At 46.5% G+C, this 20,231-nt stretch overlaps 2 protein-coding genes and 19 non-coding genes across 23 annotated transcripts; 19 read left to right on the forward strand and 2 right to left on the reverse strand.

Annotated features, from left to right (window-relative positions):
* Positions 1–200: 200 nt before the first annotated feature.
* Positions 201–5,535, reverse strand: LOC148995630 (uncharacterized). Of its 2 annotated transcripts, XM_089128974.1 has the most exons (9): positions 5,386–5,535; positions 4,820–5,271; positions 4,151–4,475; positions 3,268–4,072; positions 2,968–3,177; positions 2,569–2,882; positions 2,190–2,452; positions 1,854–2,102; positions 201–1,786 (listed from the first exon to the last, which is right to left on the reverse strand). In XM_089128974.1, exons 1-9 carry the CDS (start codon positions 5,533–5,535, stop codon positions 1,213–1,215), a joined length of 3,342 nt encoding a protein of 1,113 aa, XP_088985100.1. In that variant the 3' UTR covers positions 201–1,212. The 2 variants fall into 2 exon arrangements, with proteins under 2 accessions (XP_088985100.1, XP_088985099.1); XM_089128973.1 differs by having other exon boundaries at positions 3,268–4,475.
* A 404-nt stretch (positions 5,536–5,939) lies between these two features.
* LOC148995631 (uncharacterized) lies at positions 5,940–9,788 on the reverse strand. Of its 2 annotated transcripts, XM_089128975.1 has the most exons (6): positions 9,396–9,788; positions 6,800–7,326; positions 6,565–6,702; positions 6,381–6,487; positions 6,188–6,283; positions 5,940–6,075 (listed from the first exon to the last, which is right to left on the reverse strand). In XM_089128975.1, exons 2-6 carry the CDS (start codon positions 7,324–7,326, stop codon positions 6,056–6,058), a joined length of 888 nt encoding a protein of 295 aa, XP_088985101.1. In that variant the 5' UTR covers positions 9,396–9,788; the 3' UTR covers positions 5,940–6,055. The 2 variants fall into 2 exon arrangements, 1 of the variants encoding a protein (XP_088985101.1); XR_016155267.1 differs by lacking the exons at positions 5,940–6,075; positions 6,188–6,283; positions 6,381–6,487; positions 6,565–6,702; positions 6,800–7,326 and adding exons at positions 8,808–8,872; positions 9,050–9,198.
* Positions 9,789–10,211: 423 nt separating this feature from the next.
* Positions 10,212–10,318, forward strand: LOC148995632 (U6 spliceosomal RNA). The gene has a single exon (XR_016164570.1). It is a non-coding gene; the product is annotated as a U6 spliceosomal RNA (small nuclear RNA).
* Positions 10,319–10,752: 434 nt separating this feature from the next.
* Positions 10,753–10,859, forward strand: LOC148995633 (U6 spliceosomal RNA). The gene has a single exon (XR_016164581.1). It is a non-coding gene; the product is annotated as a U6 spliceosomal RNA (small nuclear RNA).
* Positions 10,860–11,293: 434 nt separating this feature from the next.
* On the forward strand, positions 11,294–11,400 carry LOC148995634 (U6 spliceosomal RNA). Its single transcript, XR_016164592.1, has one exon. It is a non-coding gene; the product is annotated as a U6 spliceosomal RNA (small nuclear RNA).
* A 434-nt stretch (positions 11,401–11,834) lies between these two features.
* On the forward strand, positions 11,835–11,941 carry LOC148995635 (U6 spliceosomal RNA). Its single transcript, XR_016164603.1, has one exon. It is a non-coding gene; the product is annotated as a U6 spliceosomal RNA (small nuclear RNA).
* Positions 11,942–12,375: 434 nt separating this feature from the next.
* Positions 12,376–12,482, forward strand: LOC148995636 (U6 spliceosomal RNA). The gene has a single exon (XR_016164614.1). It is a non-coding gene; the product is annotated as a U6 spliceosomal RNA (small nuclear RNA).
* Positions 12,483–12,916: 434 nt separating this feature from the next.
* On the forward strand, positions 12,917–13,023 carry LOC148995637 (U6 spliceosomal RNA). The gene has a single exon (XR_016164625.1). It is a non-coding gene; the product is annotated as a U6 spliceosomal RNA (small nuclear RNA).
* Positions 13,024–13,457: 434 nt separating this feature from the next.
* On the forward strand, positions 13,458–13,564 carry LOC148995638 (U6 spliceosomal RNA). Its single transcript, XR_016164637.1, has one exon. It is a non-coding gene; the product is annotated as a U6 spliceosomal RNA (small nuclear RNA).
* A 434-nt stretch (positions 13,565–13,998) lies between these two features.
* On the forward strand, positions 13,999–14,105 carry LOC148995639 (U6 spliceosomal RNA). Its single transcript, XR_016164648.1, has one exon. It is a non-coding gene; the product is annotated as a U6 spliceosomal RNA (small nuclear RNA).
* Positions 14,106–14,539: 434 nt separating this feature from the next.
* Positions 14,540–14,646, forward strand: LOC148995640 (U6 spliceosomal RNA). The gene has a single exon (XR_016164659.1). It is a non-coding gene; the product is annotated as a U6 spliceosomal RNA (small nuclear RNA).
* A 434-nt stretch (positions 14,647–15,080) lies between these two features.
* On the forward strand, positions 15,081–15,187 carry LOC148995641 (U6 spliceosomal RNA). Its single transcript, XR_016165202.1, has one exon. It is a non-coding gene; the product is annotated as a U6 spliceosomal RNA (small nuclear RNA).
* A 434-nt stretch (positions 15,188–15,621) lies between these two features.
* LOC148995642 (U6 spliceosomal RNA) lies at positions 15,622–15,728 on the forward strand. The gene has a single exon (XR_016164671.1). It is a non-coding gene; the product is annotated as a U6 spliceosomal RNA (small nuclear RNA).
* A 434-nt stretch (positions 15,729–16,162) lies between these two features.
* LOC148995643 (U6 spliceosomal RNA) lies at positions 16,163–16,269 on the forward strand. Its single transcript, XR_016164683.1, has one exon. It is a non-coding gene; the product is annotated as a U6 spliceosomal RNA (small nuclear RNA).
* Positions 16,270–16,703: 434 nt separating this feature from the next.
* On the forward strand, positions 16,704–16,810 carry LOC148995644 (U6 spliceosomal RNA). Its single transcript, XR_016164694.1, has one exon. It is a non-coding gene; the product is annotated as a U6 spliceosomal RNA (small nuclear RNA).
* A 434-nt stretch (positions 16,811–17,244) lies between these two features.
* LOC148995645 (U6 spliceosomal RNA) lies at positions 17,245–17,351 on the forward strand. Its single transcript, XR_016164705.1, has one exon. It is a non-coding gene; the product is annotated as a U6 spliceosomal RNA (small nuclear RNA).
* Positions 17,352–17,785: 434 nt separating this feature from the next.
* Positions 17,786–17,892, forward strand: LOC148995646 (U6 spliceosomal RNA). The gene has a single exon (XR_016164716.1). It is a non-coding gene; the product is annotated as a U6 spliceosomal RNA (small nuclear RNA).
* A 434-nt stretch (positions 17,893–18,326) lies between these two features.
* On the forward strand, positions 18,327–18,433 carry LOC148995647 (U6 spliceosomal RNA). The gene has a single exon (XR_016164727.1). It is a non-coding gene; the product is annotated as a U6 spliceosomal RNA (small nuclear RNA).
* Positions 18,434–18,867: 434 nt separating this feature from the next.
* Positions 18,868–18,974, forward strand: LOC148995648 (U6 spliceosomal RNA). Its single transcript, XR_016164738.1, has one exon. It is a non-coding gene; the product is annotated as a U6 spliceosomal RNA (small nuclear RNA).
* A 434-nt stretch (positions 18,975–19,408) lies between these two features.
* Positions 19,409–19,515, forward strand: LOC148995649 (U6 spliceosomal RNA). Its single transcript, XR_016164749.1, has one exon. It is a non-coding gene; the product is annotated as a U6 spliceosomal RNA (small nuclear RNA).
* Positions 19,516–19,949: 434 nt separating this feature from the next.
* On the forward strand, positions 19,950–20,056 carry LOC148995650 (U6 spliceosomal RNA). The gene has a single exon (XR_016165313.1). It is a non-coding gene; the product is annotated as a U6 spliceosomal RNA (small nuclear RNA).
* Positions 20,057–20,231: the final 175 nt, after the last annotated feature.

The raw sequence follows: 20,231 nt of genomic DNA on the forward strand, positions 1-20,231 counted from the left end.
TCAAAATAGCAGTCTCATCCTGCTTTCTGGACTCAAGTGATATTGGAAATGTTCATCAGGAGAGACTAGAACACTGTGCTAGCATAAAAGGATTAGTTTCATAAGAATCCTTAATTATAAGAATAATAATAAGAACCCTGCCAAATTCTACAAGATGCAATTTAACAAGGAAAACACTTAATAACGCTTAACACTTAAAATAATAGTTAATTTCAGGTTTATTTGTATAAAATTGGGAAACGTGTCACAACAAATACAGAAACAGAGTTTACATTGCCATAGAAGACAGGTCAATGTGTATAATAAGTATAAATTAACATTTCCAAGTTCACATTTCCAGTTCCGGAGGGCAATACTGAACATCATAAAACAATGTGTGTACTGTGATTATTGATGAAATGGACTGTTTTAATGTCCGCCCAAAACAAAGCAAACAGGCCTATATGCCATAAAAGGTCTAGATTAAAAATGATTTAGTCAGGGTCAGGTATGAACTACTTGGTTAATATATTGGAATTATATTATATGTGTTTCTTCAAATTTATTATATTATATTATATTAATTTTTATTATATTATATTATATTATATTATATTATATTATTTGTGTTTCTTCAAAATCTTTTACTTGTTTCCCCTTCAGGAGGAGAGCCAAGGCCCATATGGGGATAACAACATTTCCACTGGACAGTTTGGCTAAGGCTATGGTATAGGTGATTAACCTTTGGGTGCTCTCAGATCAAATTGAAAAGAAGGACTTAAAAAAGAAAGCATCCTGTTAGTTTGCCATGTTTTGTCTGTAAGGAACTTTGACAAATCAATAAAACTGAGTTATTTACAATAAAGCCACATTTACAATAAAGTATATCAATCAAACAGTTATGTTGTATGTCATGAGTCTTCTACTCAGCAGTCCTTTACACACGGCTCAGTTCACACATTGGATGGAAATAAGGTGAATTACTGATGTCACCCTTAAAACGCAGCCCAGTGTCCAAATATGAGTTGTTTTAAGAAAGAAATGACCGATGTTGGTCTGGTATCTCACCTCAGACTGGTTTGTCATTGTAGTCCAGAAGTCATACACTCTGAGGATCATCGACACACGCAAGCCTCTACACCGCTTCAAGGTCTCGGTCTTGGTAGAGGGGAACAATGTGAACAATGTGAACTATTTACAAAAATTGACATCCACAACCACCCAACGAGTGGCTCAGTGTCCTTTATCACCTCGCCCGTGAGTGTCTCTCATCTCTGCCAGCCACTGTTCAACAGTCTTCCCCCCAGTGGCAGAACAGAAAGATACAGACCCGTATTGGCTGTGACCAGTCTCTTGCCTCTTCGGTTGTCCGCACTTACTACATTTGTAGTCCCCCTGCTTTCTCTTCTTCACAGGACACCCTGACACCCCAGCCGCGGCTTCTGCCTCAGCTTTTTTCCTCCTCCGGAAAGCTGTTGACCGTGGCACGGTCCGTGCTGGTATTTGTGTAAGGTGTGGAGGGTCCTGGGAGGAGCCTGGGAGCAAGCAGGGCTGCTGCTGGGGAGGGGCGGTAAGTAGCTGCGGGGCTGGAAGAGAAGGGACCTGAGAGGGCCTTCCTCGTTGGGTGGCCTGGCGTGAAAGGTCCTTTGGCCCTGTAAAAACAAAGGGCCGTAGTTCTGGAGGTGGCCGGGAGATGATTGATGGCCTAGGTGCAGAGAGAGGCTCGGCAGCAACGCACGGAACACGGTGGAACACCACACCCTGCTCCAGGATGGTCTTCTCCCTCTCCTTCTGTCGTCGATTGTACCTGACAGGCAGAACGAGGAAATGAGATCTAGTCGCATTTGGTCTAATATTATCACAATGTTTCTCACCATTGTGAGATGGTCCTTTGACTTTGCTCATAGAGCTGGATGTTGGTCTGGGCCATCAACCTCGGGCTGTCCAGCACTGCCTCTCTGATTGACACATAGTCCGCCAAGATGAGCGCCCACCGGCTCCTCTTGGTGCCACCGGACTGCGTGCCACTTGGGTGGAGACGACAGAGCTGGCTGCATATGGCCTCCACCAGGCGACTTGCGCCCGGCCAATTCGCAGGACCAGAGTTCAGTCCCAGAAAGCAACTGAAAGACGAAGAAATTAACAGAAAATACATGTTAGTGTTGGGGAAAACTTTTAACTAATTATTCTATGCTAATTCAGCCGCATACCGTTCGAGGCTGTCCTTTCCAGCTTTTCCGGTTAAGGACTTCCCCTTTATTGACTTGAACCGGCCCCGCTCAATCCTGTCCTGGTACCGGGAAGGGTAGACCACTCTCTCCTTGTCAGGCTCTGGTAGTGCATGCCACAGCCCTATCAGAGTGTCTACCCTTCGATCTGACAGCCCCTGAAGAGCCCTCACCTCTACCAACGCCTTTGCCAGCCTGCAGACGTGCTGGTATCCCGGCTGGCCATCTGGGCCTTGGCATTCCTCCTGAATGATACAAATAAATCCAAAGTTTTAGGAAACATTTAGTTGATCATGTCAGAAATAGTGAAGTTGGATTTAGCATAAATAAAATGGTTCTTCAAGTTTTCATCAAATCTTACATCGGAGCCTGGTGATAATTTAGAGGGAGGGGAATTCTGATGGCCACGGGTGGGGGTGGCTGGACCGGATGACCCAGAACCGGGTGCGTCAGCTGGATCGTCTGACTGGGCTGCTACTGTTGAGGATGAGGCTGGAAGAGGCGGATCGGGGAGGTGGATGGTCGGGTCGTCATCCTCCGTCTCCTCCTCAAAGCCCTCATCGTCCAGGGGTCCAACGACAGCATCAGCCTCATTTGGAGTGTCGGGATCCAAGCTGACACCCTGCAGCACTTTGTTGGTCTGGGCATAAAGGTACTCCACCCCAATGAGTTCCCCTGTAACGTAATGGAAATGCTCAGGTTAAAACGACATGAACAAACCCTCACTCTTCACACTGACATTACGATGCAGTTGATATACCTGTGTATACGCCAGGCTTTGTAAAGTCCTCAACCTGCCCTGAGCCAAGCACGCATTGGCTGAGGTGGTTGAGGAAGTGCTGCAGGTGGCCACTGTAGCAGAGCAGAGGTTGCTTCTCTCCCTCCTTTGCTGCTGCGGCGCGGTTCTCATTCCACCTCACCAGCCCATCCAGGAGGAAGGCCTGGAAATGCATTCCACTGGCACTAGTCCCTATACATAGAGTACCGCAATGTGTGATGAGAGAGCGCTGAAGTGTACACATTTCAATCTGCTTACAAACCTATAATTACAATTCATTACCTGGAATGAACCGGTTGAGATGGAGGTGAAAAGACTCCAGAGAAGTAGAGCCGCGCGCACAGCGATACACTGGCAGAATCACTCCGCCTTTAGTGATAGTGCCAGTCTGGGTGTACAGCTGTACACTCGGAGGGTCCTGTATGCACTCGAGGTGACGCCTCTGCTCTTTCCAGATTGCCCGGATGCGAGCGGGATCCAGCAGCGGGATGCCCAGGGTGTCGTGCCCCTTCTCACTGTTGAAGGTCTCCAACATCTCTATCAGGAGGAGCTCCGTCTCCGCAGCTCCACGTGTGCGGCGGCGGCAGTGAAGGGCCATTTCCTTCCTCCTGAGGTGGCTGTAGACCTCCCTGTCAGTGAGACCGACCATCCCGCGCCTCCCCTCCAGCTCGGACCGCTTGGCCTCCAGCAGTCGACGGACATCCCCCGCATCCCACTCAAAAATGCTGGAGGACAGCTGCCGCATGAAGGCCCCATACAGCTGGTGGCTCTCTGACACAACACCTGCTGCGAACCGCCGCATCAGGTGCCAGATGTCAAGGCGAACCACCATCTGGGCCCACTGGGGAAACATGGCAGCAGTTTTGGATCCGCCGACACTCGAGCAACAGTCTCGGTCCACGTACATGAGCACGGGAGGTGGTACGCCTGCGAGTCGGTACCGCTCCACAAGCCCAGCCGCCATACGGAGCAGTCCTTCACCCTCACCCGCAGTGAGAACACAGTTCAGGACCTGCCCGTGCTCATTGCCCACATCCGTGGCCCAGGCGGCTGTGTCCGAAGCTGCCCCAGCGAGTTTATTGGTCACCTGAAATTGACCAATCATATTAAACAAAAAATTACACCATGGCATGTGACACCTTAACACGGTATGAAGGTTGGTTACCTTCTTTGTAGAGTCCATCTTTAATATTGACCCAAAGACAGACGTGACCCTGGCCTTCAACTCGTCCAGCCGTGACAGTACGTCCATGCTGTAGACGGTCAGCAGCCAGACCGGTGAGGGGACCTTTGGCATTTCCGGGAGCGGTGGAAATTGTGGCCGGATACTACCAGAGGTCATAAAGTGCCGGCACTCGCTGAGATACTGAATGGACCTTCGCATCCAGGCTTCGCTGTGGTTCTCACACAGCTTTTTGTAGAGCTGAGTAGCACTATTCCCCAAAGAGCGCTCCCTCAGCATGACTACGACCGCAAGGTCACAAGAAAGCCTGGAGAGATAAGAGTTTTTTAGTTTGTTTTTTTACGTAAATGTACCTTTTAAAAGGATGAAGAACAATACACTGAATTGGCTTTATGCACAGCTGCCCTACTTCCTGAACTTAAGCCAGCTCCTTGTTTCCAGTCAACCATTATTGGACAAATTGATTAGTTCAGGTGTGCCTGACCTCAGTAGTCACGGCAACAATAATCAGACACACCTGAATTAATCAAGCTTGGCCAATAATGGCAGACAGGAAACAAGGAGCTGGCTTAGGTTCAGGAAGTAGTGCAGCTGTGCATAAAGCCAATTGTCACTTCTCAGCTGTGAAAACAAAAAACATTAAATATTTACTTGTAGGTCAGAATCGCTGGAAACTGGCAGCGATGCGCAAGATCCAGCTGACCCAAGACGTCCTGGGACCAGCCCGCCACCTTCTTTTTACAAGAAGGGCACTCTAGGTACTCTGTGGCCAATAAATACCAGCCTTTCACATCCAACACCCTCCGGATGGTCTTGTAAAGCCCAGCCTTGGTGAGAGTGGTGTTACACCCAGGCTGGGTGCATGTCAACTTGAATGACCACATGCGCAGTGGCATCCAGAGAAACAGTGGACATGCAAAGAAGGGGTCGGGCGACGCAGGTGGCTGACTGTAGATCAGCCGAGGTTGGGGAGGGTACCACCACAGACGCAACTCTGTGGTGAGTTGTGATCTCCCAGTGCGACCCCTGGTGAACAGTGTACGGCCGATCCACTGCTGCTGCTCTTTATTGAGGACTGTCCGCCAGCTCTCAGGAAGAAGCAGCTGCATTTTAGATAGAGGTCAAGAAAATGACTAGTAAAATACTAAAATACTAGAAGCTCACAGTTGTGAAAATCCAATTACTTTCTGAACCGCCGCCGTTATAGGTAGACTCACCTCAGGAATTGCATGTGCAGGCGCCGGACATGGGAAAGACTGACGTGGCACAGCCTGCTCTTCGGTCCGGGCGGCAGATCCCGGTGGATCCTGGGAGTCCTGGGGTGTGTCCGAAAGTGAAACAGGGACCTGTATGTCCAATGCTTTCATAACAATACATACAAATAATTCACACACATATATCAGGCCAACTATTACAAGAGGAGATAAGATTAGCACAGGTTGATGTCAGAAAAGCAAGCAACTGAAGGAAAAAAAAAGGAGTGAGAGAAAGTATGCGTGTCAAGGTTGACACAAATCGAATGTGTAATGCAAGTTGTTATAAAGAAAAACAAAGACAAACATTTCAGCCACGTAGGAGGGTAAAATATAATATCATGCACAATATCTCCACAATGTGAGAATAACACCAACAAGTCAAGAGGTAAAGACATAATATTTAGGGGAAAACCAACATTCCAGGAAATCTGCAAGTACTGGACTATGCATTCTTATCAAGAATACTGTGGTGGGTGAGGGGTGAGGGGAGGGTAGAGCGGGGTGAGGCGGCTTACGGCGAGCTAGACACCATGAGAGGAAGTGATCAGCCACATGGCAGGATATGGATTAACAGGAACTAAGCCATTCTAGATGTACATGAAAATGGACAGTTTCTCACCCAAACCCTACCTTATCCACTGGACCGTTTGTCTGATGAATATTCCAAAAGAAATACATTATAATAACGTGCAACATTGTGTTTATCCGATTTAAAAAATACTTGAATATCAGTGAATATCAGGTAATGTATCAATCAACTTACATTTCTCGGTGGCAATAGCAACTGTTAGCAGCTCTGCATCCGAGGGCTCTACGGGGTGCAGAACTGGTCGCTGAGCTGGTCTGGAAGCAGGCACCGCTTTACGACACACAGAAAAGTGTTAAACGTGGTCTCAGTCATAAATGGACTGCATTTTTATTTAAAGAGTTCATTGTTCCAATTTGAAAATACTTACTGGGAATTGCAGTATTTTTGGCAAGGATCTTCTTGACTGTTGACTGCAGTTGACCTGGGGTCACAGAACGCTGCCCTAAAAACGCAGAGACCGCTGCACCAACAGGCCTTTAACATTAAGCAAAGAGTTGGGAATAAAATAACCATTGTACTTTATTAAATAAAATACTGATAGCAATACTTACCCTGAAGCTGTCTTAAGCCCAGCAAGGGGAGAAGGGGGTACAGCTGCCTCCTGGTCACGGCGCTTTATATATTTAAGGGCTGCCTCCATAGGGTCACCGGGATTACGGGGTGTCTGCTTCTTCAGCCATTTGACATAACTGATTAAAAAAAATAATTAGGAATTGCATTCATCAATTATCACAAAAAATACAACTTATATCAGCATGACATTGTTATTCAAATGACTGTTCTTACCCAATGTGGTCTTTGTCCTTGGACTCATACAGTTCCTGCAGTGTCTCTGCCCTGTACCTATGAAATCCAACAAGGGCTTGGCCCTCCTGTCCAGGCTGTGAGGCCTGGACTCTGGAATCCACAAATGCCCTCCTGAATTTGACTTCCTCCTTCACAGCAGAATAGGCATTTGCGTAGCGGGCCAAGGCATCCTTGTGGACCATCAGTGGAGATGTGGAGTCGCTGCGCTCATGCTCCTTCTGATGGCTAGCCACCAGCCCCACAACCCAGCCCACATCATTTTCTAGGAGCCATTTAAAGGTCTGACCCCGGTACATGCCGAACTGAACCACATACCGGCTCAGAACCAGCATCGCAGAGTCAGGATCACCACCCTCTGTGACGACACGGGCCCGGGCCTCTGCCTCACATTCTTCCTGGTTCTTGCAAACCCCAGTCCGCTCAGGCTTGGCCCTGATGGACTGAGCCTCAGGCGTGGCGTGCATAGTCAGCTCCTTTCCCCTCCATCGAAATAATGGGTTTTCCATCTAGGATTCAGGTGATAAAGTACATACCGGATAATAGTAGAATTAACAATGCAGTATTCCATTAAAAAACAATAGAATAATAGCATTGCCAAAAGAAATAATCATAAAGTAACCTTGGGCCCGTTCTTCATACGTTGCTTAAAACATCCAAGATAATATCATCGTGCTCATCAGGATCCAGCTAATTAGGTTCTTCAAACACTCCTGCCGGTTATGATTAGTATAGCTGGATTGAGTTACCTGAGATTATTTGTGATCAGTTTTTCACTGCAGCAGAGCAAGTGTAATTGCTTGAAGGATGTGCTGAATTTGAAAACATAATTAAAACACCAGGGAACACCTCAAAAGCCAGGAGGGCTGGCAAAAAGTAGCAGACAAAGTTTGTAGTGAGCAAGTTAGATGTTTTTATCACTTATTACAGTATTTCTTTTAATTATTTCTAAATAATTATTATATTTATTATATAATCAATGTTTGCCTTTTTATAAATGCAACCAAAAGGCTGAGAAAAAAGAAAGAAACGAAAAACAAACAGGTGGTGGTCCTGCACCCCCACGTTATAGCCCAGCAGAAGAGCTGGGTTGACTGTGAACAGTCCCATTGTGGAGGGCATCCTTGGGTTCAGCTCTCCCTCAGACACATAGGCCAGGAGCATCAACACCTTCACTGCTGTTAAATGAACTTTAAATGATCCTAGTACAGCATAAAAAAAATTGTTGCTGCATTAAATTAAGTAGGCCTATAATCCAAATGGCTGTCCAGTCATATCAGCTGTTAGGCTATATCTTTAGTAGTAATGAATTGCTTTGACTTCTGAAAGTCTACATGTGTGAAACTACATGTAGTTATAGTAAAAAAAATAAATGTTACAATGAGTTATTGGTCACATTTCCCTCCAGTGTACTTCATTGTAATGGAATTGTGCTTTCCTCTTTTGTGCAGTTTTAAAAAATACACCAACACTTTACCTGTTCTCATGCAAATGGCTCAAGCATGTGCAGTATGACTTTTTCTAACATTACATCAAAGGGTTTGTACATTTGTACAACACTTTCTAATGGACATTTTCCCCCAATGCACAGGAGAGTGAAAAAAACCCTCTCAGGTATCTTTAAGTGCATAAATAACTTACTTATTATAAACTATTAATTCTGAATGCAATTCGAGTTGCAGGAGTCCACATCTACAGAAGAGTTGGCACAAAGCAGTGATGCAGAGGTGAGCAGTGTTGTACTTCTCCTTTTAATTTAATTGATGCAAAAGGCTTGTGTTGACAGTGTTTACAAAGAACAATTAAAATAAAACTCAAAGAAATAAGCATATTTGTCTGGTCTTTTATTAAACATTAATGAAATGTTTTATATTTTTTTCTGATGGTGCAATATTTTGTAATATGGCCATGAAATGTCACAGGCACAGTCAGGTGCGACCATTAGACTTTTCAGACACTTCAGTTGGCTAAAGTCATTTCATTGTGTGCCCTTGTAACTGGTCTGGGGTTCGGGTCAGGGAATGGGGTCATAAAAACACGTCTCCAAGTAGGATCCTGTTGATCACATGTATAATGGAAAAAATCAGTTATGTTAGATATGCATAATCGAACATTTATGCGTTTACAACAAATTAATGATGTAAATGACATCCTTGCGAGTCATGAAAAAGTACACTATTGCTCTGCGCTCAAAGACCACATCCGCAGACGCGATACCATAAACTTGCGCACCTTTTGCTATGACAGCAAGTAGTACAGGATGAGCGTTGAAGAACCAAACAATCCAAGATCATGCCAAAATAGACAATCAAATCCAGCGTTAAGAACGGACCCCAGGTTACTGTCCTAGGCTGTAACGTTACTGTAGGTAATCCTGTTACCTACGCAAAAGTTAAACAAATAAAATAAAATACTTAGAGATGTTAACCAGCTATAGTTCTCGAGTGTGCTCAATGCTGTACATACCAAATGCTAGTGAGCCTAACGTTAATTCAGAAAAGGTCAAGGCTAATATATCAACAATAACGCTTGATCAGAAATATAACGTCACGTGAAGTTGTAATATGTTTGCACGTACCTTTCGTTGTTTTGATTTGTTGCAAATATAAGTAAAGTTATTTTGTTATTTTGCTCTATAAATGTCTTTTCACAGCGCTGAAATCACAAATCGCGTAAATGTGTAATGGCTACCGGCAGACTGATGAAAACAAAGTTGGAGCGAATTTGATTGGACCGTTCCCGAAAAGCAAGGCACCGATTGGCCGTGGTTATTTGAGACAAGGCTGTCTTTTCCATTGGTGACTTTGCGCTGGCTTTCTCACAATTGAGACAAGCGACAACTGCGATTGGCTGACGGACCTGTCAGTCTTTTCTAAACAATTGAGACAATTGAGACCGAGCAGAACGGTCCCTACTGAGCGAAAGGATGACACGCAAATCCGTGAAGTGCTCCATATTTTTGGCAGCTGTGATCAAGCCTCCTTCACTGGAATTGATTCATACCTTTCTACCACTATTTAGTTTCATTCTTGATCTCTTGTGTCAAGAACTGGTGCATCTCCAATGTCTATAGGGCACTCTCAGTTTTCTAGCATAGTGTGTCCACTCCCTTTCTCAGCAGATGCCGACAGGGAACAGGGTTTGACCCCATAGGCGATATCTTTTCCCTTCAATGTTGTCAAGGTTGTCCGCATTATCCGGTTTTCTGCTTTCTCTAACTCATTTATTTCTCGAAAACCTGGAGGACACAGCGCATTCAGAGCTTGTAGTTTGGTACCATAGATAAGTCTACCCAACCCATTCTTTCAGTAGATGGCTCGCTTGCCCTACCACCTTGGTGATGGCTCGCTGGAACCCGAGGGGTACATATTCCTTGAGCGAGACAGTTGGCCTTGTGCTTGCTAAGGCAGCACATATACTAAAATTGGATCGATACAGAGAAGATTAGCATGGCCCCTGCGAAAGGATGACACGCAAATCCGTGAAGCGCTCCATATTTTTGGCAGCTGTGATCAAGCCTCCTTCACTGGAATGGATTCATACCTTCTTGCCACAACGTATTTTCATTCTTGATCTCTTGTGTCAAGAACTGGTGCATCTCCAATGTCTATAGGGCACTCTCAGTTTTCCAGCAAAGTGTGTCCACTCCCTTTCTCAGCAGATGCCGACAGGGAACAGGGTTTGACCCCATAGGCGATATCTTTTCCCTTCAATGTTGTCAAGGTTGTCCGCATTATCCGGTTTTCTGCTTTCCGCCAACTCATTTCTTTCTCGAAAACCTGGAGGACACAGCCCATTCAGAGCTTGTAGTTTGATACCATAGATAAGTCTACCCAACCCATTCTTTCAGTAGTTGGCTCGCTTGCCCTACCACCTTGGTGATGGCTCGCTGGAACCCGAGGGGTACATATTCCTTGAGCGGGACAGTTGGCCTCGTGCTTGCTAAGGCAGCACATATACTAAAATTGGATCGATACAGAGAAGATTAGCATGGCCCCTGCGAAAGGATGACACGCAAATCCGTGAAGCGCTCCATATTTTTGGCAGCTGTGATCAAGCCTCCTTCACTGGAATTGATTCATACCTTTCTACCACTATTTAGTTTCATTCTTGATCTCTTGTGTCAAGAACTGGTGCATCTCCAATGTCTATAGGGCACTCTCAGTTTTCTAGCATAGTGTGTCCACTCCCTTTCTCAGCAGATGCCGACAGGGAACAGGGTTTGACCCCATAGGCGATATCTTTTCCCTTCAATGTTGTCAAGGTTGTCCGCATTATCCGGTTTTCTGCTTTCCGCCAACTCATTTATTTCTCGAAAACCTGGAGGACACGGCGCATTCAGAGCTTGTAATTTGGTACCATAGATAAGTCTACCCAACCCATTCTTTCAGTAGTTGGCTCGCTTGCCCTACCACCTTGGTGATGGCTCGCTGGAACCCGAGGGGTACATATTCCTTGAGCGGGACAGTTGGCCTCGTGCTTGCTAAGGCAGCACATATACTAAAATTGGATCGATACAGAGAAGATTAGCATGGCCCCTGCGAAAGGATGACACGCAAATCCGTGAAGCGCTCCATATTTTTGGCAGCTGTGATCAAGCCTCCTTCACTGGAATTGATTCATACCTTCTTGCCACAACGTATTTTCATTCTTGATCTCTTGTGTCAAGAACTGGTGCATCTCCAATGTCTATAGGGCACTCTCAGTTTTCCAGCAAAGTGTGTCCACTCCCTTTCTCAGCAGATGCCGACAGGGAACAGGGTTTGACCCCATAGGCGATATCTTTTCCCTTCAATGTTGTCAAGGTTGTCCGCATTATCCGGTTTTCTGCTTTCCGCCAACTCATTTATTTCTCGAAAACCTGGAGGACACGGCGCATTCAGAGCTTGTAGTTTGGTACCATAGATAAGTCTACCCAACCCATTCTTTCAGTAGTTGGCTCGCTTGCCCTACCACCTTGGTGATGGCTCGCTGGAACCCGAGGGGTACATATTCCTTGAGCGGGACAGTTGGCCTCGTGCTTGCTAAGGCAGCACATATACTAAAATTGGATCGATACAGAGAAGATTAGCATGGCCCCTGCGAAAGGATGACACGCAAATCCGTGAAGCGCTCCATATTTTTGGCAGCTGTGATCAAGCCTCCTTCACTGGAATTGATTCATACCTTCTTGCCACAACGTATTTTCATTCTTGATCTCTTGTGTCAAGAACTGGTGCATCTCCAATGTCTATAGGGCACTCTCAGTTTTCCAGCAAAGTGTGTCCACTCCCTTTCTCAGCAGATGCCGACAGGGAACAGGGTTTGACCCCATAGGCGATATCTTTTCCCTTCAATGTTGTCAAGGTTGTCCGCATTATCCGGTTTTCTGCTTTCTCTAACTCATTTCTTTCTCGAAAACCTGGAGGACACAGCGCATTCAGAGCTTGTAGTTTGGTACCATAGATAAGTCTACCCAACCCATTCTTTCAGTAGATGGCTCGCTTGCCCTACCACCTTGGTGATGGCTCGCTGGAACCCGAGGGGTACATATTCCTTGAGTGGGGCAGTTGGCCCTCGTGCTTGCTAAGGCAGCACATATACTAAAATTGGATCGATACAGAGAAGATTAGCATGGCCCCTGCGAAAGGATGACACGCAAATCCGTGAAGCGCTCCATATTTTTGGCAGCTGTGATCAAGCCTCCTTCACTGGAATTGATTCATACATTCTTGCCACAACGTATTTTCATTCTTGATCTCTTGTGTCAAGAACTGGTGCATCTCCAATGTCTATAGGGCACTCTCAGTTTTCCAGCAAAGTGTGTCCACTCCCTTTCTCAGCAGATGCCGACAGGGAACAGGGTTTGACCCCATAGGCGATATCTTTTCCCTTCAATGTTGTCAAGGTTGTCCGCATTATCCGGTTTTCTGCTTTCCGCCAACTCATTTCTTTCTCGAAAACCTGGAGGACACAGCCCATTCAGAGCTTGTAGTTTGGTACCATAGATAAGTCTACCCAACCCATTCTTTCAGTAGTTGGCTCGCTTGCCCTACCACCTTGGTGATGGCTCGCTGGAACCCGAGGGGTACATATTCCTTGAGCGGGACAGTTGGCCTCGTGCTTGCTAAGGCAGCACATATACTAAAATTGGATCGATACAGAGAAGATTAGCATGGCCCCTGCGAAAGGATGACACGCAAATCCGTGAAGCGCTCCATATTTTTGGCAGCTGTGATCAAGCCTCCTTCACTGGAATTGATTCATACCTTTCTACCACTATTTAGTTTCATTCTTGATCTCTTGTGTCAAGAACTGGTGCATCTCCAATGTCTATAGGGCACTCTCAGTTTTCTAGCATAGTGTGTCCACTCCCTTTCTCAGCAGATGCCGACAGGGAACAGGGTTTGACCCCATAGGCGATATCTTTTCCCTTCAATGTTGTCAAGGTTGTCCGCATTATCCGGTTTTCTGCTTTCCGCCAACTCATTTATTTCTCGAAAACCTGGAGGACACGGCGCATTCAGAGCTTGTAGTTTGGTACCATAGATAAGTCTACCCAACCCATTCTTTCAGTAGTTGGCTCGCTTGCCCTACCACCTTGGTGATGGCTCGCTGGAACCCGAGGGGTACATATTCCTTGAGCGGGACAGTTGGCCTCGTGCTTGCTAAGGCAGCACATATACTAAAATTGGATCGATACAGAGAAGATTAGCATGGCCCCTGCGAAAGGATGACACGCAAATCCGTGAAGCGCTCCATATTTTTGGCAGCTGTGATCAAGCCTCCTTCACTGGAATTGATTCATACCTTCTTGCCACAACGTATTTTCATTCTTGATCTCTTGTGTCAAGAACTGGTGCATCTCCAATGTCTATAGGGCACTCTCAGTTTTCCAGCAAAGTGTGTCCACTCCCTTTCTCAGCAGATGCCGACAGGGAACAGGGTTTGACCCCATAGGCGATATCTTTTCCCTTCAATGTTGTCAAGGTTGTCCGCATTATCCGGTTTTCTGCTTTCCGCCAACTCATTTATTTCTCGAAAACCTGGAGGACACGGCGCATTCAGAGCTTGTAGTTTGGTACCATAGATAAGTCTACCCAACCCATTCTTTCAGTAGTTGGCTCGCTTGCCCTACCACCTTGGTGATGGCTCGCTGGAACCCGAGGGGTACATATTCCTTGAGCGGGACAGTTGGCCTCGTGCTTGCTAAGGCAGCACATATACTAAAATTGGATCGATACAGAGAAGATTAGCATGGCCCCTGCGAAAGGATGACACGCAAATCCGTGAAGCGCTCCATATTTTTGGCAGCTGTGATCAAGCCTCCTTCACTGGAATTGATTCATACCTTCTTGCCACAACGTATTTTCATTCTTGATCTCTTGTGTCAAGAACTGGTGCATCTCCAATGTCTATAGGGCACTCTCAGTTTTCCAGCAAAGTGTGTCCACTCCCTTTCTCAGCAGATGCCGACAGGGAACAGGGTTTGACCCCATAGGCGATATCTTTTCCCTTCAATGTTGTCAAGGTTGTCCGCATTATCCGGTTTTCTGCTTTCTCTAACTCATTTCTTTCTCGAAAACCTGGAGGACACAGCGCATTCAGAGCTTGTAGTTTGGTACCATAGATAAGTCTACCCAACCCATTCTTTCAGTAGATGGCTCGCTTGCCCTACCACCTTGGTGATGGCTCGCTGGAACCCGAGGGGTACATATTCCTTGAGTGGGGCAGTTGGCCCTCGTGCTTGCTAAGGCAGCACATATACTAAAATTGGATCGATACAGAGAAGATTAGCATGGCCCCTGCGAAAGGATGACACGCAAATCCGTGAAGCGCTCCATATTTTTGGCAGCTGTGATCAAGCCTCCTTCACTGGAATTGATTCATACATTCTTGCCACAACGTATTTTCATTCTTGATCTCTTGTGTCAAGAACTGGTGCATCTCCAATGTCTATAGGGCACTCTCAGTTTTCCAGCAAAGTGTGTCCACTCCCTTTCTCAGCAGATGCCGACAGGGAACAGGGTTTGACCCCATAGGCGATATCTTTTCCCTTCAATGTTGTCAAGGTTGTCCGCATTATCCGGTTTTCTGCTTTCCGCCAACTCATTTCTTTCTCGAAAACCTGGAGGACACAGCCCATTCAGAGCTTGTAGTTTGGTACCATAGATAAGTCTACCCAACCCATTCTTTCAGTAGTTGGCTCGCTTGCCCTACCACCTTGGTGATGGCTCGCTGGAACCCGAGGGGTACATATTCCTTGAGCGGGACAGTTGGCCTCGTGCTTGCTAAGGCAGCACATATACTAAAATTGGATCGATACAGAGAAGATTAGCATGGCCCCTGCGAAAGGACGACACGCAAATCCGTGAAGCGCTCCATATTTTTGGCAGCTGTGATCAAGCCTCCTTCACTGGAATTGATTCATACCTTTCTACCACTATTTAGTTTCATTCTTGATCTCTTGTGTCAAGAACTGGTGCATCTCCAATGTCTATAGGGCACTCTCAGTTTTCTAGCATAGTGTGTCCACTCCCTTTCTCAGCAGATGCCGACAGGGAACAGGGTTTGACCCCATAGGCGATATCTTTTCCCTTCAATGTTGTCAAGGTTGTCCGCATTATCCGGTTTTCTGCTTTCCGCCAACTCATTTATTTCTCGAAAACCTGGAGGACACGGCGCATTCAGAGCTTGTAGTTTGGTACCATAGATAAGTCTACCCAACCCATTCTTTCAGTAGTTGGCTCGCTTGCCCTACCACCTTGGTGATGGCTCGCTGGAACCCGAGGGGTACATATTCCTTGAGCGGGACAGTTGGCCTCGTGCTTGCTAAGGCAGCACATATACTAAAATTGGATCGATACAGAGAAGATTAGCATGGCCCCTGCGAAAGGATGACACGCAAATCCGTGAAGCGCTCCATATTTTTGGCAGCTGTGATCAAGCCTCCTTCACTGGAATTGATTCATACCTTTCTACCACTATTTAGTTTCATTCTTGATCTCTTGTGTCAAGAACTGGTGCATCTCCAATGTCTATAGGGCACTCTCAGTTTTCTAGCATAGTGTGTCCACTCCCTTTCTCAGCAGATGCCGACAGGGAACAGGGTTTGACCCCATAGGCGATATCTTTTCCCTTCAATGTTGTCAAGGTTGTCCGCATTATCCGGTTTTCTGCTTTCCGCCAACTCATTTATTTCTCGAAAACCTGGAGGACACGGCGCATTCAGAGCTTGTAGTTTGGTACCATAGATAAGTCTACCCAACCCATTCTTTCAGTAGTTGGCTCGCTTGCCCTACCACCTTGGTGATGGCTCGCTGGAACCCGAGGGGTACATATTCCTTGAGCGGGACAGTTGGCCTCGTGCTTGCTAAGGCAGCACATATACTAAAATTGGATCGATACAGAGAAGATTAGCATGGCCCCTGCGAAAGGATGACACGCAAATCCGTGAAGCGCTCCATATTTTTGGCAGCTGTGATCAAGCCTCCTTCACTGGAATTGATTCATACCTTCTTGCCACAACGTATTTTCATTCTTGATCTCTTGTGTCAAGAACTGGTGCATCTCCAATGTCTATAGGGCACTCTCAGTTTTCCAGCAAAGTGTGTCCACTCCCTTTCTCAGCAGATGCCGACAGGGAACAGGGTTTGACCCCATAGGCGATATCTTTTCCCTTCAATGTTGTCAAGGTTGTCCGCATTATCCGGTTTTCTGCTTTCCGCCAACTCATTTATTTCTCGAAAACCTGGAGGACACGGCGCATTCAGAGCTTGTAGTTTGGTACCATAGATAAGTCTACCCAACCCATTCTTTCAGTAGTTGGCTCGCTTGCCCTACCACCTTGGTGATGGCTCGCTGGAACCCGAGGGGTACATATTCCTTGAGCGGGACAGTTGGCCTCGTGCTTGCTAAGGCAGCACATATACTAAAATTGGATCGATACAGAGAAGATTAGCATGGCCCCTGCGAAAGGATGACACGCAAATCCGTGAAGCGCTCCATATTTTTGGCAGCTGTGATCAAGCCTCCTTCACTGGAATTGATTCATACCTTCTTGCCACAACGTATTTTCATTCTTGATCTCTTGTGTCAAGAACTGGTGCATCTCCAATGTCTATAGGGCACTCTCAGTTTTCCAGCAAAGTGTGTCCACTCCCTTTCTCAGCAGATGCCGACAGGGAACAGGGTTTGACCCCATAGGCGATATCTTTTCCCTTCAATGTTGTCAAGGTTGTCCGCATTATCCGGTTTTCTGCTTTCTCTAACTCATTTCTTTCTCGAAAACCTGGAGGACACAGCGCATTCAGAGCTTGTAGTTTGGTACCATAGATAAGTCTACCCAACCCATTCTTTCAGTAGATGGCTCGCTTGCCCTACCACCTTGGTGATGGCTCGCTGGAACCCGAGGGGTACATATTCCTTGAGTGGGGCAGTTGGCCCTCGTGCTTGCTAAGGCAGCACATATACTAAAATTGGATCGATACAGAGAAGATTAGCATGGCCCCTGCGAAAGGATGACACGCAAATCCGTGAAGCGCTCCATATTTTTGGCAGCTGTGATCAAGCCTCCTTCACTGGAATTGATTCATACATTCTTGCCACAACGTATTTTCATTCTTGATCTCTTGTGTCAAGAACTGGTGCATCTCCAATGTCTATAGGGCACTCTCAGTTTTCCAGCAAAGTGTGTCCACTCCCTTTCTCAGCAGATGCCGACAGGGAACAGGGTTTGACCCCATAGGCGATATCTTTTCCCTTCAATGTTGTCAAGGTTGTCCGCATTATCCGGTTTTCTGCTTTCCGCCAACTCATTTCTTTCTCGAAAACCTGGAGGACACAGCCCATTCAGAGCTTGTAGTTTGGTACCATAGATAAGTCTACCCAACCCATTCTTTCAGTAGTTGGCTCGCTTGCCCTACCACCTTGGTGATGGCTCGCTGGAACCCGAGGGGTACATATTCCTTGAGCGGGACAGTTGGCCTCGTGCTTGCTAAGGCAGCACATATACTAAAATTGGATCGATACAGAGAAGATTAGCATGGCCCCTGCGAAAGGATGACACGCAAATCCGTGAAGCGCTCCATATTTTTGGCAGCTGTGATCAAGCCTCCTTCACTGGAATTGATTCATACCTTTCTACCACTATTTAGTTTCATTCTTGATCTCTTGTGTCAAGAACTGGTGCATCTCCAATGTCTATAGGGCACTCTCAGTTTTCTAGCATAGTGTGTCCACTCCCTTTCTCAGCAGATGCCGACAGGGAACAGGGTTTGACCCCATAGGCGATATCTTTTCCCTTCAATGTTGTCAAGGTTGTCCGCATTATCCGGTTTTCTGCTTTCCGCCAACTCATTTATTTCTCGAAAACCTGGAGGACACGGCGCATTCAGAGCTTGTAGTTTGGTACCATAGATAAGTCTACCCAACCCATTCTTTCAGTAGTTGGCTCGCTTGCCCTACCACCTTGGTGATGGCTCGCTGGAACCCGAGGGGTACATATTCCTTGAGCGGGACAGTTGGCCTCGTGCTTGCTAAGGCAGCACATATACTAAAATTGGATCGATACAGAGAAGATTAGCATGGCCCCTGCGAAAGGATGACACGCAAATCCGTGAAGCGCTCCATATTTTTGGCAGCTGTGATCAAGCCTCCTTCACTGGAATTGATTCATACCTTCTTGCCACAACGTATTTTCATTCTTGATCTCTTGTGTCAAGAACTGGTGCATCTCCAATGTCTATAGGGCACTCTCAGTTTTCCAGCAAAGTGTGTCCACTCCCTTTCTCAGCAGATGCCGACAGGGAACAGGGTTTGACCCCATAGGCGATATCTTTTCCCTTCAATGTTGTCAAGGTTGTCCGCATTATCCGGTTTTCTGCTTTCCGCCAACTCATTTATTTCTCGAAAACCTGGAGGACACGGCGCATTCAGAGCTTGTAGTTTGGTACCATAGATAAGTCTACCCAACCCATTCTTTCAGTAGTTGGCTCGCTTGCCCTACCACCTTGGTGATGGCTCGCTGGAACCCGAGGGGTACATATTCCTTGAGCGGGACAGTTGGCCTCGTGCTTGCTAAGGCAGCACATATACTAAAATTGGATCGATACAGAGAAGATTAGCATGGCCCCTGCGAAAGGATGACACGCAAATCCGTGAAGCGCTCCATATTTTTGGCAGCTGTGATCAAGCCTCCTTCACTGGAATTGATTCATACCTTCTTGCCACAACGTATTTTCATTCTTGATCTCTTGTGTCAAGAACTGGTGCATCTCCAATGTCTATAGGGCACTCTCAGTTTTCCAGCAAAGTGTGTCCACTCCCTTTCTCAGCAGATGCCGACAGGGAACAGGGTTTGACCCCATAGGCGATATCTTTTCCCTTCAATGTTGTCAAGGTTGTCCGCATTATCCGGTTTTCTGCTTTCTCTAACTCATTTCTTTCTCGAAAACCTGGAGGACACAGCGCATTCAGAGCTTGTAGTTTGGTACCATAGATAAGTCTACCCAACCCATTCTTTCAGTAGATGGCTCGCTTGCCCTACCACCTTGGTGATGGCTCGCTGGAACCCGAGGGGTACATATTCCTTGAGTGGGGCAGTTGGCCCTCGTGCTTGCTAAGGCAGCACATATACTAAAATTGGATCGATACAGAGAAGATTAGCATGGCCCCTGCGAAAGGATGACACGCAAATCCGTGAAGCGCTCCATATTTTTGGCAGCTGTGATCAAGCCTCCTTCACTGGAATTGATTCATACATTCTTGCCACAACGTATTTTCATTCTTGATCTCTTGTGTCAAGAACTGGTGCATCTCCAATGTCTATAGGGCACTCTCAGTTTTCCAGCAAAGTGTGTCCACTCCCTTTCTCAGCAGATGCCGACAGGGAACAGGGTTTGACCCCATAGGCGATATCTTTTCCCTTCAATGTTGTCAAGGTTGTCCGCATTATCCGGTTTTCTGCTTTCCGCCAACTCATTTCTTTCTCGAAAACCTGGAGGACACAGCCCATTCAGAGCTTGTAGTTTGGTACCATAGATAAGTCTACCCAACCCATTCTTTCAGTAGTTGGCTCGCTTGCCCTACCACCTTGGTGATGGCTCGCTGGAACCCGAGGGGTACATATTCCTTGAGCGGGACAGTTGGCCTCGTGCTTGCTAAGGCAGCACATATACTAAAATTGGATCGATACAGAATAGATTAGCATGGCCCCTGCGAAAGGACGACACGCAAATCCGTGAAGCGCTCCATATTTTTGGCAGCTGTGATCAAGCCTCCTTCACTGGAATTGATTCATACCTTTCTACCACTATTTAGTTTCATTCTTGATCTCTTGTGTCAAGAACTGGTGCATCTCCAATGTCTATAGGGCACTCTCAGTTTTCTAGCATAGTGTGTCCACTCCCTTTCTCAGCAGATGCCGACAGGGAAC

The sequence above is a fragment of the Pimephales promelas genome, chromosome 3, assembly GCF_988280905.1.
Source record: "Pimephales promelas chromosome 3, fPimPro1.hap1.1, whole genome shotgun sequence".
NCBI lineage: Eukaryota > Metazoa > Chordata > Actinopteri > Cypriniformes > Leuciscidae > Pimephales > Pimephales promelas.

What these genes read in the sequence shown, in the direction of transcription:
- LOC148995630 (XM_089128973.1), bottom strand. Translation starts at nt 5,535, where the DNA reads ATGAAAGCATTGGACATACAGGTCCCTGTTTCACTTTCGGACACACCC. An exon ending in TCTCAACCGGTTCATTCCAG is followed by an intron (nt 3,178 to 3,267) that starts GTAATGAATTGT and finishes CTCTATGTATAG; the next exon opens with GGACTAGTGCCAGTGGAATG. An exon ending in CAAAGGACCATCTCACAATG is followed by an intron (nt 1,787 to 1,853) that starts GTGAGAAACATT and finishes TCTGCCTGTCAG; the next exon opens with GTACAATCGACGACAGAAGG.
- LOC148995631 (XM_089128975.1), bottom strand. Translation starts at nt 7,326, where the DNA reads ATGGAAAACCCATTATTTCGATGGAGGGGAAAGGAGCTGACTATGCAC. An exon ending in GGGCTTAAGACAGCTTCAGG is followed by an intron (nt 6,488 to 6,564) that starts GTAAGTATTGCT and finishes TTAATGTTAAAG; the next exon opens with GCCTGTTGGTGCAGCGGTCT. An exon ending in TGCTATTGCCACCGAGAAAT is followed by an intron (nt 6,076 to 6,187) that starts GTAAGTTGATTG and finishes AATATTCATCAG; the next exon opens with ACAAACGGTCCAGTGGATAA.